This window comes from Manis pentadactyla, chromosome 3 (genome assembly GCF_030020395.1).
Source record: "Manis pentadactyla isolate mManPen7 chromosome 3, mManPen7.hap1, whole genome shotgun sequence".
NCBI lineage: Eukaryota > Metazoa > Chordata > Mammalia > Pholidota > Manidae > Manis > Manis pentadactyla.
In genome coordinates, this window is record NC_080021.1 from 218,323,241 (window position 1) to 218,338,031 (window position 14,791).

At 57.6% G+C, this 14,791-nt stretch overlaps 1 protein-coding gene across 1 annotated transcript; it reads left to right on the forward strand.

The window, feature by feature from the left end:
• The first annotated feature begins 596 nt into the window (after positions 1–596).
• Positions 597–3,630, forward strand: LOC130683135 (spermatogenesis-associated protein 31A1-like). Its single transcript, XM_057499419.1, has 2 exons — positions 597–807; positions 1,810–3,630. The coding sequence occupies exons 1-2, from the start codon at positions 652–654 to the stop codon at positions 3,628–3,630; spliced, it is 1,977 nt and encodes a 658-aa protein (XP_057355402.1). The 5' UTR covers positions 597–651.
• The last annotated feature ends 11,161 nt before the right edge of the window (positions 3,631–14,791 follow it).

The window sequence follows — 14,791 nt, forward strand, 5'->3', positions numbered from 1 at the left end:
CAGAGCTGAGAGGGGCCGGAAGTGGGTGTCACCGAGCGCAGACGGGGTGGGCTGGAGGGGCCCAAGAGTGCCCGGATTGAGAGCGGGGACTCTAGGACCACGTGCGGCCGATGTGTTAAACTTCCCTCCGGAGCCCTCTAAGGTGGCCCTGCCCCGACCCCGCAAAGGGTGGTTAGGAGGGTGGCTGTGAGGGCGGCAGAGGGTAACAGATGTAGTAGCCCTTGCAGATGACAAAGCGTTCCCCATCACGAGCCTTGCCATCGCCGGCAGGGAACCTGCAGCCTGGGACACTGAGGCGCGGGCCCCGGACACTGGGCTCCCCAGTCTCCCCTAAAGGGACATGGCACTCAGGCTCCTGTTTGACACCTAGGTCCCTGCCTTCCCCACCATGATCGTGTCTCCCACTCCCCAGGCTGCAGAGTTCGCCTGCGACAACTGGAGGTGGCAAGCAGCCTGCTGTCACATCTAGAGAGGTAATGAAGCTCACCCTTCCCTCTCGGGTCCTTCCTCCCTGAGCCTCTAAGGGGACTCCAGGGCTGCCGCAGCCTGCAGCCAACTTGCGGGGGTCAGCCGTGGGGACAGGGGTGGGGACAGACCTGGGGTGTGGGACAGCAGGAGCACCATGAAGTCAGTGTGGGGGCTGTGGAGGCCATGGGCCCCAGATGCCCGCCCCTGCCTGGCCGCCTTGGCCCTCCTGGCCCCGTCTGCTCCTGGCTGCACCTTGTGCCTCCTGTCCTCTCCAGCCACCTGAGCAGGATCCTGGACAAGAGCGGAGATCATCGGTCACGTCAGGACACCCCTGGTGAGGTATGCAAAGCACAGACGGCTGGAGCCCGTCAGCCATGCAGGGAGCTTGTAAGCGGAGTTCCTCCCGAAATGTCCCCTTCAGTCTCCCAGACCCCCCTGCGGAAGCCGCCTCCGTGCCTGGCCTCCACTGCTTCACCAGGCCCACAGGCACCCACATGTTCTGCTCATGCTCCCCGCTCCCCGAGTGCCTCTCAACCGCCAGACCTCCTCCTTCCCCTGGACAGCCTTTCACCCCAGCCCCTTGCTTCTCCACCTCCACCGCCGTGTCCCACCCTCCGTCTCTGACAGCCTCCCCTGCACCCCTCCCCAAGACTCCACTCTGACTCTTCCTCACTGGGACCCAGTGGCGCTCTCACGGAGCCCGTCCGCACACACCCCTTGGGGAGCTTCTCCTGCCCCAGCCATCTCAGGCCTTGGTGTCCCCGTTTCGGCCCTGTCCTTGCAGCAGGCGGCTGCCAAAGCCTGCAGCCACTCCCCCCAACCCCTCACAGGGTAGGTCCCACACAGTGGCCTCATTCTGGGGAGATCAAGGCGTACACACACCCCCAACTCTCCTGCAGCACAGAAGGCAAACCAGAACAGCTGCCTGGTCCTCGGCAGCTCTCAGATCCCAAAGTCTTGGAGGGCCACGTACAGCACACATCTAACCAGCTTTTCTGTGTAATGAAGGGTCACCCTTCCCTACATAGCGAATCCCTTGGGGCCACTGTCTGGACCTCTGAGCGCCCCTCCAGCACCACAGTCTCCATCTTTTTTACTCCATGTAATCTCAAATTGTTACACTGGTCAAATGCAGGCTACATTTCCCCACCGTCTGTCCAGTCCCAGCCTCTGTCCCAACTGGAGTTCCCGTCTCAGCCCCCGATTCCGTGCTTACATCAATTGGAGGCACCAGTTCCGGCTCATGTCCGTATCCCAGCCTGTCTCCAATCCCCCCTCCCAGCCTTACCACCGTGTCCACACCAGATTAGGGCCTGCCGAGTACCTTGCTCTTCTTTGCAGAACAAGCCGCAATGTCTCGTCCCGACTGAGACTCCACACCCAGAACGGCCCACGTTGCAGAAGGAACCGGAAAGTCGGCGGGCTCGATCCTCTGCAGTCAAAAGGCCTCAGGAAGTGTGCAGCGTCCCTACTTCCACCTGTCGGGGAGTCTCTAAGGGATGGAAACCCCGTGTGAACACCTGCCACGGGACTCCCTCCCTTGAGCTGAACACTCGAGAGATGCTGGAAGCACGCACCAGAAGGCTCCGGGCACAGCACAGGCGGCGGGTACTCCTGAAGGTCGTTCAGGCTCTAGCCGTCTATCGGCTGAAAAAGACTCACGCCTGGCCCATTCTGCAGTCGGCCTTAGCCGCCCCAGGCACCTGTGTGTCAGGCATCCCCGGGAGACTCAAGTTTCCTGACCTTGTGGGCAAAGCCCCTCAGGCCTTTCCAGGAGAGACCTTGGAAACTGAGGAGGCAGCTTCCAGCACGGGGAGGCCTCTCCTCGCCCGCTCACGTATGTGTGCGGAAATGGTGTGGGGAGGGAACCCACTGGGTGATGACCACAGGTGCCCCTCATCCTGTCCTATTGAACAGGAGGGCAGGGCAACAATTCAGCGCCCCACACTCAGCGTCACGGGTGGAAGCTGCCGGAATGGGATGATGGAGCAGGGCCAGAGGGGCAGCCCGGGGCTAGGTCCCTGTCCAGCAATGGGCAGGGATGAGCCGAGAGAGGAGAGTGGGGGACAGGCCTCACAGGAAACCTGCGGAACGGTGACAATGCTGGAGGTGACCTTCACATCACGGTCTTTGAGGGCCACAGAGGCTAGTGAGGCCACGGCGCTCCCACCTCTTCAGCCACAGTCCAGAGTCACACCGGAAGCAGCATCTCAGGACTTAATCGAGGATGCAGGGATGTCAGAAGCTCCAGGGACCAGGGAAAGTCCCCTGCCCTGTATAAAGTCTGTTTCCCTGCTCCCAGGAGAACCATATCACAACACAGAGGCTGAGAGTGAGCTGAAGTCCAAGGTGAAGGTACCATCGCAGTGCCACCCTCGACACTGTCCCCCACACATGCCGCTCATCAGAGGCAACGTGGCTTCTCCGGTGTCCCTGTGCCGTCCCCAGAGCAGGCCTATGGGAGAGCACGAAGAGGGGTCTGCAGCACTGGGCCCACGTCAGGCTGTGACTGTGAGCTGGCCTGCCCGGGTCCAGGGAGCAGTACACTCCGCTGGGACCAGATTCCCCCAGTGCCCACCAGGGGAGACACAGGGGCCTCCGGAAAGCTCCTTTGCGGCAAGGCTGACGCTCTTTTTGCAGAGCATAAAAAGGAAACATCAGGACACTCTGCCAAAACCTACAGTGTCACCAGCCACCGCCCAGAGCCAAGGATCATTCGCAAGAAGATCAACTGTGGAGAACGCGGATGCTGAGGCTCAGGTGGTGATGAGAGCGGGTGGACAGCCTTTAGAGGAGAAAGTGGCAGTTCTCCATGGACTTCAGGCCACAGAATTAAAGGCCCCAGTACGTGCATGTCACCACTCCCGTGGGCAGCCTGGCTCCCCCAAGGTACAGAAAATTAGTCGTACACCCTGTGACCATCAAGCCACCCAGCAGGGCCAGACTTGTCTGGTCAAGGAAAAGCAAGTCAGACGCGGAGAGCCCTTGGAACGTGTCACCTTCAACAAGGAGCAGCTGGACCTGAGCACCTCCACGTCCCAGTCCCACAAGAAGACTTTGTCTTCTGCAGTCAGTCGTTGCCAGGGGGGACCAGCCGTGCAACCCGTCCCAGGCCACCAGCGACACTGCCCGCGGCACTGTCCTCTTCGCAGAGGTGTCTAGACTGGGCAACCACAAGGTGCTCTCTCAACCAAAAAGACTCACGCCTGGCCCATTCTGCAGTCGACCTTACCCCCCCTCCCAGGCACCTGTGTGTCAGGCATCCCCACAAGACCCAAGTTTCCTGACTTTGTGGGAAAACTCCCTCAGGCCTTTCCAGGAGGGACGGTGGAAACCGAGGAGTCAGCTTCCACCACGGGGAGGCCTCTCCTCGCCCCCTCACGTGTGTGAGCGCAAAATGTCTAGGGATGGAGCCCACTGGGTGATGACCACAGGTGCCCCACATCCTGTCTGACCGGACAGGAGGGCAGGCCACCGATTCAGCGCCCCACACTCAGCGTCACAGTTGGAAGCTGTCAGAATGGGTCTGTGGCCAGGCCCGGAGGGGCGGCCCAGAGCTGAGACCCTGTTCAGCAATGGTCAGGGATGAGCAGAGAAAGGACAGTGGGGGTCAGGCCTCACAGGACCCCTGCGGGAAGGCGACTATGCTGGAGGTGAGCTCAACATCGTGGTCTTTGAGGGCCACAGAGGCTAGGGAGGCCACGGCGCTCCCACCTCTTCAGCCACAGTCCAGAGTCACGCTGAAAACAGCATCTCAGGACTTAAATGAGGATGCAGGGATGTCAGAAGCTCCAAGGTTCAGGGAAAGTCCCTTGCTCTGTATAAAGTCTGTTTCCCTGCACCCCGGCGAACCATATCCCAACACAGAGGCTGAGAGTGAGATGAAGCCCAAGGTGAAGGTACCATCACAGAACCACCCTCGACACTGTCCCCCACACATGCCGCTCATCAGAGGCAACGTGGCTTCTCCGGTGCCCCCGTGCCGTCCCCAGAGCAGGCCTACGGGAGAGCACGAAGAGGGGTCTGCGGCACTGGGCTCACGTCAGGCTGTGACTGTGAGCCGGCCTGCCCGGGATCGGGGAGCAGTACACTCGGCTGGGAACAGATGCGTCCATTGCCCACCAGGGGAGACACAGAGGCCTCTGGAAAGCCCCTTCACAGCAACGCTTATGCTCTTCTTGCCGAGCATAAACAGCAAACACTAGTACACTGTGCCAAAACCTAAACTGTCACCAGCCACCGCCCGGACCAGGGATCATTCACAAGAAGGTCAATTTTGGAGAACGCGGATGCTGAGGCTCAGGCGGTTATGAGAGCAGGCGGACAGACTTTAGAGGAGAAAGAGGCAGTTCTCCGTGGACTTCACACCACAGTTAAACAATCAGCAGCAGGAAGTCCAAGCTCCAGTACGTGGGTGTCACCACTCCCACGGGCGGCATGGCTCCCTAGAGCCAGGGAAAAGGAGTTGTAAACCCTGCAGCCAGCCAGCCACCCAGCAGGGCCAGACATGTCCGGTCAAGGAAAGACAGGTCAGACACGGAGAGCCCTTGGAACGTGTCACCTTGAACAACGAGCAGCTGGACCTGAGGAGCTCCTCGTACTGGTCCCAGAAGAAGACTTTGTCTTCACCGGTCAGTCGCTGCCAGGGTGGACCAGCTGTGCGAACCGTCCCAGGCCACCAGCGACACTGCCCGCGGCACTGTCCTCTTCGCAGAGGTGTCTAGTCTGGGCAACCGCAAGGTGCTCTAACTTTCCTCATTGTTGTGTATAAGGAAAAATTCAAACCTTTTTCTCATTATCACATCCAAGATATTTAAGTCTCCCCAATAAACACGTTTTTTTTTCCTCCTGAAAAGGTAGTGTAGTGGTTTCTGTCTGTGCTGTGCTCATGAGGTGCTTTGGCTTCCAGAAGGGAGGGCAGGCAGGGAGGGGTGTGGGGCCCTGCAGGACCACTCCTGACCCCGGGTCTCTTCCTTGCACCTGTTTTCATAGCACAAACAACAACTAACAAAATGAGGAAACTAACCTACGAAGGTCTCACACCCTTCCAGGGTCTATTTCGCTGCATTTCTTCTGCTCCCACGCCACTTGGAACTCCAGGCTGCTATGGAGGGCAGGTGTGCAGAGGCATTACAGAGCTGGGCATTCCTCTCAGGCTCCAGGAAGTATCAGAGCCCCGGGAGTGGACGTCTGGGAGGGCGTGCTGGGCCCTGAGGTCAGAAGCAGGAGAAACCTTGCACCGGGGTCTCTCGGTGGGGAACAGATGACACCTGCCCTCCGGAGCCCCTTGTCAGCTGCCAGGGATCCCTCCACAGAGCCTCTGGACTGGGAGGGTGGGGAGGCGAGCGCGCCATGACCGCCGGAGAAGGAGAGCGACGGCGGCAGCCCGAGGGGCCAGCAGAGCCGGCCTCACTGTGAGCAGGGAGCGGGTTCCTCCCGTTGACGCTGGAATAGCCTTCTGTCACAATGGGTCATTCGTCCCGGGCCCGGGAGCAGGGCTGCCCCCCAGAGCCACAGCCCGGAGTGGTCACCTGACAGCTGTGCACTGTGTGTCTCTGGGAGGGAAGAACCGGAAAGGCTGGATGCACGGAGGTAGGTGCCCACGAGTGTGCAGAGAACACGGAGCCCCCTGGGATCCCACGGCCATCTGCAGACCTATGGGGAAGGAGACGCCAAGAGCTCAGGGGCTCATCCCGGCCCCACCCTGGGGTCTCCACCCTGCTCCAGCCCCGGGATCCCAGGCCTAGCGAAGCCACCGTTAGGTCGCAGGCAGGCAGAGGGCCAAACTTCTAGGAGGAAGCGACTCAGAGCAGCTCATCCCTTCACAATGAATTCCGAGCCTGCCCATCAACCCTGGATTCTAGACAGGATGAGTTACAAACCGGTGGGGGACCCAGGACTGGGGAACTCTGGACGGGACCCTTGTCTGTGACCTTCCCAAACACCCGGCCCAGGGGCTCCTCCCAAGGGGAAGGTGGGGACTTCCAAGGCCGGGAGACCGGCCTGCAGCTGCAGGTGCCCAGGCGGCCTGCCTGGCTCCCAGTCCTTGCTGATTCCGGCAGGACGGGCCATCGGATGGGATTCGTCACATGGTCGGGTGGGGCAGGGGGCAGAGGGACCTGACCAAACGGGGTGTGTTGGGGGTGTAGGCCAAGAGGGGCCCACTGCTCCCTGTCTCCAGCCCAGCTTCCCTCTCCTCTGGCCTCACCACGTGGGAAAGCAGCGGGATGCGCAGGGGTTGCTCTGCGCGGATCCTGCACTTTGTGCCCTCCAGGGGGTGCCCAGGGTGCCCGGCAGCTCCCAGGTGTTTCCAGGGGTGAGACCTGCTGCAGCGATGCCTGGACCAGATGACAGCAGGAATGGGCCCCATACTGCAGGCCTGCCAGGACCCCAAGATGTGGTTCTGGAAGCAGGTGGGGTGAAGCCGAGGTGAGACACGGGGCGGGTGGGAGGGAGTAGTGGGCCTTCCTATAAGGGCTCAGGGTGCGCGGTGGGGGTCCAGGCTGCTCTCCCTACTGTCATGGCCTGCGTGCTGGCTGGGTGGGCAGTGGGGTGGATGAGGGCACAGGCTGCTGCTGGCGTCCGGGGCGAGCCCTGCCCTGTGTCTGTCCTGGGAAGCGCGGATGGTGGGAGGAATGGCCCAGAGGGAGCTGCCCTGCGGTCCACACACCAGCGCTGCCAGGGCCCCCACTGGCGCACCACCTCCCCAGCCTGCAGCCGCCATCCCGCCACCATCACCCACCCGCACCATCAGCCACCGGGCCTCAGGTCTGCCCAGACTTCCGGCCCAGCCCTGGGGCATGTGTGAGATCCCCGAGCTTCCTGTTTGCAGGCCGCTTCCCGCCACCACTGCTGGCTGGGAACAAGCAAAGCCACAGAGGCTGAGTTTGAGCCCCAGAAAGCTCCCTGAAAAGACCCCGGGGAGGTGGGCCTCCACCCCAGCAGGAGGGTCGCCCGCCCTGCTCCTCCCTGATCAGCACACTCATCCTCCCCAAAAGAACACAAACTGCAGCAAAAGGCGAATCCGACCCGAGGGAAGAGGACAGACCGGCCAGGGGCCCTGGGGTCGGAGGGGCAGCACCGTGGCAGCCCCCTTCGGGAGGCCTGCGCGACCAGGCCGCGCGTTTCCTGACACTGGTCTGGCAACAGGAGGCGGCCCAGGGGCTCCTTCCCGTCCTGGATCTGATGGGTGTCCCTCGACGGCACCGGGGGAGCCCAAAGCCCCAAGGGTCCCTCTAACGATAAGCTGCCAAAGGGTGCACTACCCTTCCCAAGAAGGCGGGCCAGGGATGCCACCCCCATCGCCCCAGAGCTTGGCCTCTGCCTGGGAGACCCCGCCTGTCCTGAGGCGCGCCCACAGGGACGGCAGAGCCCGCGCAGCCGCACACACCAGGCAGGCCGCAGCGCCCCCACAGAGGCCTGACCATCAGACCGTCACTGGAACCACAGTCCCCAGAAGTAGGCCAGGATCCAGGTGCTGAACTCAACAGGGAGACTGCCTGCCACACAAAATACTTAAATAGCACCAGAGTCTCCTAACATGACCGGCAAAATGACCAGGAAACAGTAAGACATCACCTGTCAGACCACAACCAAGAGAGTCAAGACTTTAAATGAGAAAAGGCAAAGCCTGGAGGAATCCAACACTGGAATTATCTGACAAGGCTGTTAGAGCAACTATGATAAAAATGTGACTGTGGACCCACTTGAAACAAATGAAAACAGAAACTCTTGGCAAAGAAATACAAGTTATGGAAAAAAGCCAAATGGGAGTCCTAGAACTAAAAGCGCAGTAAGAGCAATGGGTCCCCTGGATGGGCTCGGTGGCAGAGCAGGACGACAAGTCCAAAGACTCAGGCAGGTCGGGCGGGAAGGACGGAAAAGCGCAGGCCGTGCAGACATTAGCGGAGAGGGCAGAGGCGGCTGACTTAACAGCCAATAAGCGGACTTGAGAGCAAAGGAAATGGCTGCAGGAAGATATTACCTAGTGACGCGAGACCGGCCAGCAGGAACAGGCGACAGCCCTAAAGGAGCTCACCGCCCCCTGCAGCAGAGGCCGACGGGGCCGACGGGGGAGAAGGACAGACCTGCGCGCAGTCAGGCCGTGGGCGTCCCGTGGAGCAGCGGGAAGGCAGGCTGAGCCCTGGACGTGAAATCGGCAAGAACATAGGTCTGAGCAACAGGACGAGCTGCCGGCAGGATTTTAGCTTTTCCTGGTGCCCAGGGAGCAGCTCCGAGAGCAGGGCGGTGGCTCTCAGTGCGCTGGCTGGGGCTCGGTGGAGTGGGGCGCACACCGTGGAGATGCCTGTTGGGACAGTGTGCCCGGAGGGGGTAACGGGATGGGCTGTGCTGACGTTGCTGCAGAAGAGCAGGCAGGCTCCGGGGGCCTCAGGGGAGGACAGGAGAGAGAGCAAGGCCCCCATGGGCATTCGGGAATCTACCCCCAAAATGAGGCTCTGACAGGAGGACCAGGAGGGCAACCCTGGGGACGGAAGTCAGAGAGAGGATGGTATCCGCGGGCAATCTGACTTTTTAAAAAATTGCAGTGAAAAACGTACAACATAGCATTTGGCATCAGGCACATCTGCTGGGGAGGAGTCCGGTTTGGAGATGGAGGGAAGTCGGAGCACCGGGTGAGGGGGGCATCCAGTGAGAGCCCTGGGGGCTGGGCAGGCAGCCTTTTGATGGGCTCCCAGACCCAGACGCCGGTATTCGAAAGAGAAATCAAGGCAGGAACTTTATGTTCACTTAATTTTTAATATTCAGGGTCCACCTAACAAGTCCACACCCCTAAACTCTTTTTCACGTTCCCAAATATCCTCAACTGCCTATAAAACCCCCGAGACAACACACCACCACGGACGCCCTCGTCCCCTCCTGGCGGGAGCCGGGAGCTCGGTCCTCTCACTGCATCTCCAGGTAAACGCCTGCGCCTCGCTCTCCTCCCTTGACTGCTGGTGAAGCTCACTCTCCGGCTTCGTGAGCAAGAACCGCGGCATCACTACGGCGCTGGACGCTCCGGCGCCGGCCGCCGCCGCGAGCCCTAGCGGCCGCCCCGTGCGCCGCCACGCCAGCCAGGGCTCGGGCGTTTCTGTGGCAACGCGACGCGCCCCCCACCCCCTCCCCGCTGTTAAGTTGGAGTCGGCGGAAGCACACGAGGGCGTCCGAAGGCAAAACCCGGGACGCGCTAGGGCCCCGCAGGCACTCCGCAGTCGCGAGCCCTAACGGTCACCCCGCGCGACCAACCGCCCCCGGCTCCAGCTAGGGGTTGGGGCGTTTCTATGGCAACGCGACGCGCGCCCCCTAGTTAAAGTTGGAAGCGGCGGGATCGCGCGAGGGCGCCCGAAGGGCCAAGCCGCAACGGCGCAAGGGCTCCGCAGCCGCCCCGCAGCCCCGAGCCCTAACTTACGCCCCGCGCGCCGCCGCTCCAGCCAGGGCCCCGGCGTTTCCACGGCAACGCTACAAGCGCCCCCGCCGTGCAAGCTGGAGTTGGCTGGGCGCGCGTCGGCGCTAGGGCCCCGCAGACGCCGCCGCCCCTCTCTCCCCGCTCCCGCCAGGGCTCGGGCGTTTCTGTGGCAACGCCCCGCAGCCCCGCGGTCGCGCTCACCGCGCGTTCCTGCTCCTGCTGTATCTGTGCCTTATATTTTAGAAACACACTTCTTAACTGAGTTAGGCTGAGAGTGTAGAAATCACAGCGGGGTGTTTAAAAACAAGAAAGCCACCGATGCAGTCATTTCCCACCCACCTCACAACAGCAAACCAAGACAATGACAGTTTCCACCTGTTTCACGGATTCACCTGTTAAGATCTGAAATGTCCTGACCAGCGCTAATGAGGCGATCTGCATGAGGAAATCCTGCCGTTCCTTTCCACCAAAAGCGTGCCCGCGCGTGAAACGAACCCCTCCTTTCTTTTGTTAATAACTTTACATCCCATCCTCCTTCCTATAAAAACTTCCCGTTTTGTACAGCTCCTCAGAGCTTCCCTCCACTTGCAAGATGGGCTGCTGCCCAATGCTTGAATCGCTTAATAAAGCCAGTTAGATCTTCAGATGTACTTGGCTGAGTGTTTTTTAGTCTTATGTACTTATATTCTCTTTTGCAATTATCATAGTGTCCCATACTTTGTTGATAGGTTGATTTAGATGATGGAATCTCAAATGAATCTACAGCATGTTTGCTTGTTTGCTTTTAAACCACAGGTGCAGGTGGCACGATTCAATTTTTATGAAAACAAATCATGTGTGAATACACCTAAGGTTCCAAAACATCCAGGTTCTAAGAATTAAGAAGATAATTATTTTCATTCCATTAATTGTTTGGAATCATGCCGTTTGTAAATAACATACCATCAATTCTAAAATGCTCTTCTGAAAAGGGATGCAACTTACAGTAGAGATCATTTCAAATTCATAGAAATATGGTAGTTTTTCTCAAATTGAGTACATAAAAAGACCATTATTTCTTACTTTCCAGTTTTACTTACCTTTGTTTTGAATTATTAAAAAGAAATATAACACATCTCTCATCACGTCACCACGAACACCTAATTATTCTTATTCTCCATGACAAATGATTACTTCTGGACAGATAGGCTGCTAGGTTGGCTACCAGCTATCAGCATTAACGCCTTGGAAGTCCCAAGTATAAACCATCCTTGGGTCTTAGGACTGCCTCGTTCATTGTTTTCTTTCTGCGTTTTTTCACTGAGAGTGTGATACTTAATTTTCCTGTATACTTAAATGTCTCAAGAAGGTTTTAATTCCTTTCGTATTGTACTGATATTTTAGTTAACTTTATAGTACTAAAATGATTTATACAGTTTTTTAACATCCTGATGATATGATGAAACGTCCCATCATCCTCTAAAGAAAAATTGATTTTGATTGACATCTGGCTTATCGACAGCAACATTGGAGATCACAATACAAGGCAATAACATGTTTAAAAAATTGAAAGGAAACTGGTCTTAAGCCTTTACATTCAGCCAAGGCCTTTTAAACATGAGGACACAGAAAAACATGTTATCAGAAAATGAGACCTCAAAAGTATTATCTCACAGAAATCTGTTTGAAACTTTTCTTAGAGGAAATATTGAAGTAGGAAAAAAAATAAACCTGGGAATATGCAATTAGGTTTGTGAAGATCAGGACTGATGCAGAAAAGAAGAATAAAGTATGGAAAATAAACCATCGAATAAGGTGATAGAAATAAATCTTAATAGAACAAGTTAAATGAATCCAGGAAAAGATAGCGGGGCAACATTTTTAAGTGGCATAGAAAAAATCAGACAAAATACATTGAAAATAGAGTCATGGAAAAAATAAAGAGGTCAAATATGCATACAAAAAGGACCTAAGTCCAAATTTTGATAAAAGGTGAAATTCAAGATGAGAACATCGTGAAGGAGGAAATGTCATAGAGGCCACAGAAGCAATAGTAGGTGCAGAATGTGCTTAAGATTGAGCACATTCGTGACAATAAAATCAAACAAACTCGAGTGCCATTCCCACCAGGGCTGTAGAAAAACATTATGACCACTGAGCTGGGGATACACATCAAGTCCACATGGAGCATCGAGACACATTCAGCGCGTGGATCCCTCAGGGACCCCTGACTTACTGCCACAGAGGGGACGGAGGATGGTATCATGAGGGCTCCCCAGATGGCTCGAGGCTCCCCTCCTCTGTGGTGCGGGTTGGACCTGAGGCTCCAGTGGTGTGGAGGGGAGGGGAACGGAAGGCAAGGCTCACCCAGAAAAAAATACGCCCCCTAGGGATGTCTGACGAGGCTGCTCTAGCTGACTCAGCCCCAGGGCTCTGACTCCTGCTCTCACCCTCCACCCCGCAGACCTTAAGGGTCAGTGCTCACCTGGGACCCTTAGCTCACCCTCACCCGTTCCTGGCCTCTGGGTGCAGCACGTGTGGATGTCTGAACGTTTGTGTCCTCCCAGGGGTCACAGCTTGAAATCCTAACTCCTCGAGATGTTAAGATGCGGGCCACAGGCATGTGGTTCTCAGCCCTTGTCCAGGCACTGGTGCCTTGTAACAGAGGCCCCAGGAGGCCCCCGACGCCCTCCCGCTGGGACCCCAGGGAGAAGCCTCTGGTTGTGGTCCTGGAACAGGGCCGTCACTGGAAGTGGCCATGCTGGAGCCTTGATCTGGGCCTTCCCTGCCTCCGGAGCTGTGAGAAGTACATTTCTGCTGTTTGTAATCTGTCCGGCCTGTGGCATGATGTGACGGCTGTCCCGCTGGCCTAAGACAACACGCTTCAAATTTACACGGAAACTGAGGACTATCTTCTGGCAGAATAAGACCCATCAAGACAGCGAATGAAAAACAAATTTTTAATAGATAATTATGGATTCCCGGATCTGAAAATACCTGATTGGTTTGTGAGAAGATGACTTTGTGTGTGCGTGTGTGTATATAGCCAGTCCCGAGAGTATGCAATTTAAAGGTTTATTAATGCCATCATTTTAAATGCTGCAGACATACAAAAAATACCATTTCAAGGAGTAACTACCTACAATTATTTCATACTTAGATTTATGAATTTTGAATAATTAAATTCTTGTGTCAGTCCATCTGATTGAAAATGGGACAAAGCACTGTTTAAAATTCACAAAACAAAATAAGTGTAAAATAAATTAAAGTTCTGCGCCTTGGCTTTTACCGGGCATAAAGACTCCGTGGGGAAGGTGGACAGAGGAAATCCTCAGTACAAATCGTGGAGAAATGGCTAAAATTCCAGGGTCAATGTAAGAATTTCAAGGTTTACGAAATTGGAGGTCCTCTAGTCAAGATCTCTAATGGACCACGGGATCCAGATAACGTCTGGATGAATGGAAAAATCGTCTCTCTGACACGGTGAATAGGTTTGGAAAGGAGTGGGCAGAGCCCTGTGGGACCAGATGGTGGGGGGGGGCTGTGGACCCGCCTGCTCCTCCCCTGTCCCCTCCCCCGGGGGACCAAACCCCTGTCCCAAACCGGGGGCCAGCGGCTGCGGCCGAGATCCTGAGAGTGATGCCCGCGGGAGGACAGGCCCCTGAGCACAGACCCACCGGCTGCCTTCCCGGGGCAGGGGTGTGGGGCAGGGGTCTGGGACGGGGCTTCGTCCAGGCCGACCCGAGGGCAGTGCTGAGCCCGCAGCGCCTCTGAGCAGGGGCTGCAGTGGGGCGCAGGCCTCGGGAGGCAGCGTGCGGCCTGACGGAGCTCAAGGGGCCTGTGGGTCTGAGCGCGAGTGTGTTTCCTGAGCAGAGAAATGCAGTGACGCAAGAAAGCCAGGGCGGGTCCCCAGTAGAAAATCCTTCTTAACATTCTTCAAGGAAGGAAAATTAAAATATTTTTATCTAGTATAAAAAAGCAGAAGAAGGAAAACCTCCAGGCCTGTTAATTAAATGTAGACAGTCCTGGTCACGGACTCTGAGGTCTGCGCCCCGTTTGTGAGTCGAGTGCACGTGTCCCCGCCCCGTTGTGATTCAGCTGTTTTGGTCCCACAGCCTCCCCTGGAGCCCAGGGAGAAGAACAGGAGGAGGAAGAGAAGCGCAGCTCTGAGAGGTGGGTGCCTGCCCGCCACCCTGCCCGCACCGGGGCAGCCTCCCTCGCCCCCGCCTGAGGGCCCAGCCCCTCGACACCCCTGAGGATGCCAGCGGCAGGGCCTGTCCCCTGGGAGCGGGAGCCCGTGGGGAGGCTGCCGGGCAGGAGACCCAAGCCGGGATGCTCCCCAGCATCTGTGGTGGAGCAGAGCTGAGAGGGGCCGGAAGTGGGTGTCACCGAGCGCAGACGGGGTGGGCTGGAGGGGCCCAAGAGTGCCCGGATTGAGAGCGGGGACCCTAGGACCACGTGCGGCCGATGTGTTAAACTTCCCTCCGGAGCCCTCTAAGGTGGCCCTGCCCCGACCCCGCAAAGGGTGGTTAGGAGGGTGGCTGTGAGGGCGGCAGAGGGTAACAGATGTAGTAGCCCTAGCAGATGACAAAGCGTTCCCCGTCACGAGCCTTGCCATCGCCGGCAGGGAACCTGCAGCCTGGGACACTGAGGCGCGGGCCCCGGACACTGGGCTCCCCAGTCTCCCCTAAAGGGACATGGCACTCAGGCTCCTGTTTGACCCCTAGGTCCCTGCCTTCCCCACCACAATCACGTCTCCCACTCCCCAGGCTACAGAGTTTGCCTGCGACGACTGGAGGTGGCAAGCAGCCTGCTGTCACATCTAGAGAGGTAATGAAGCTCACCCTTCCCTCTCGGGTCCTTCCTCCCTGAGCCTCTAAGGGGACTCCAGGGCTGCCGCAGCCTGCAGCCAACTTGCGGGGGGCAGCCGTGGGGACA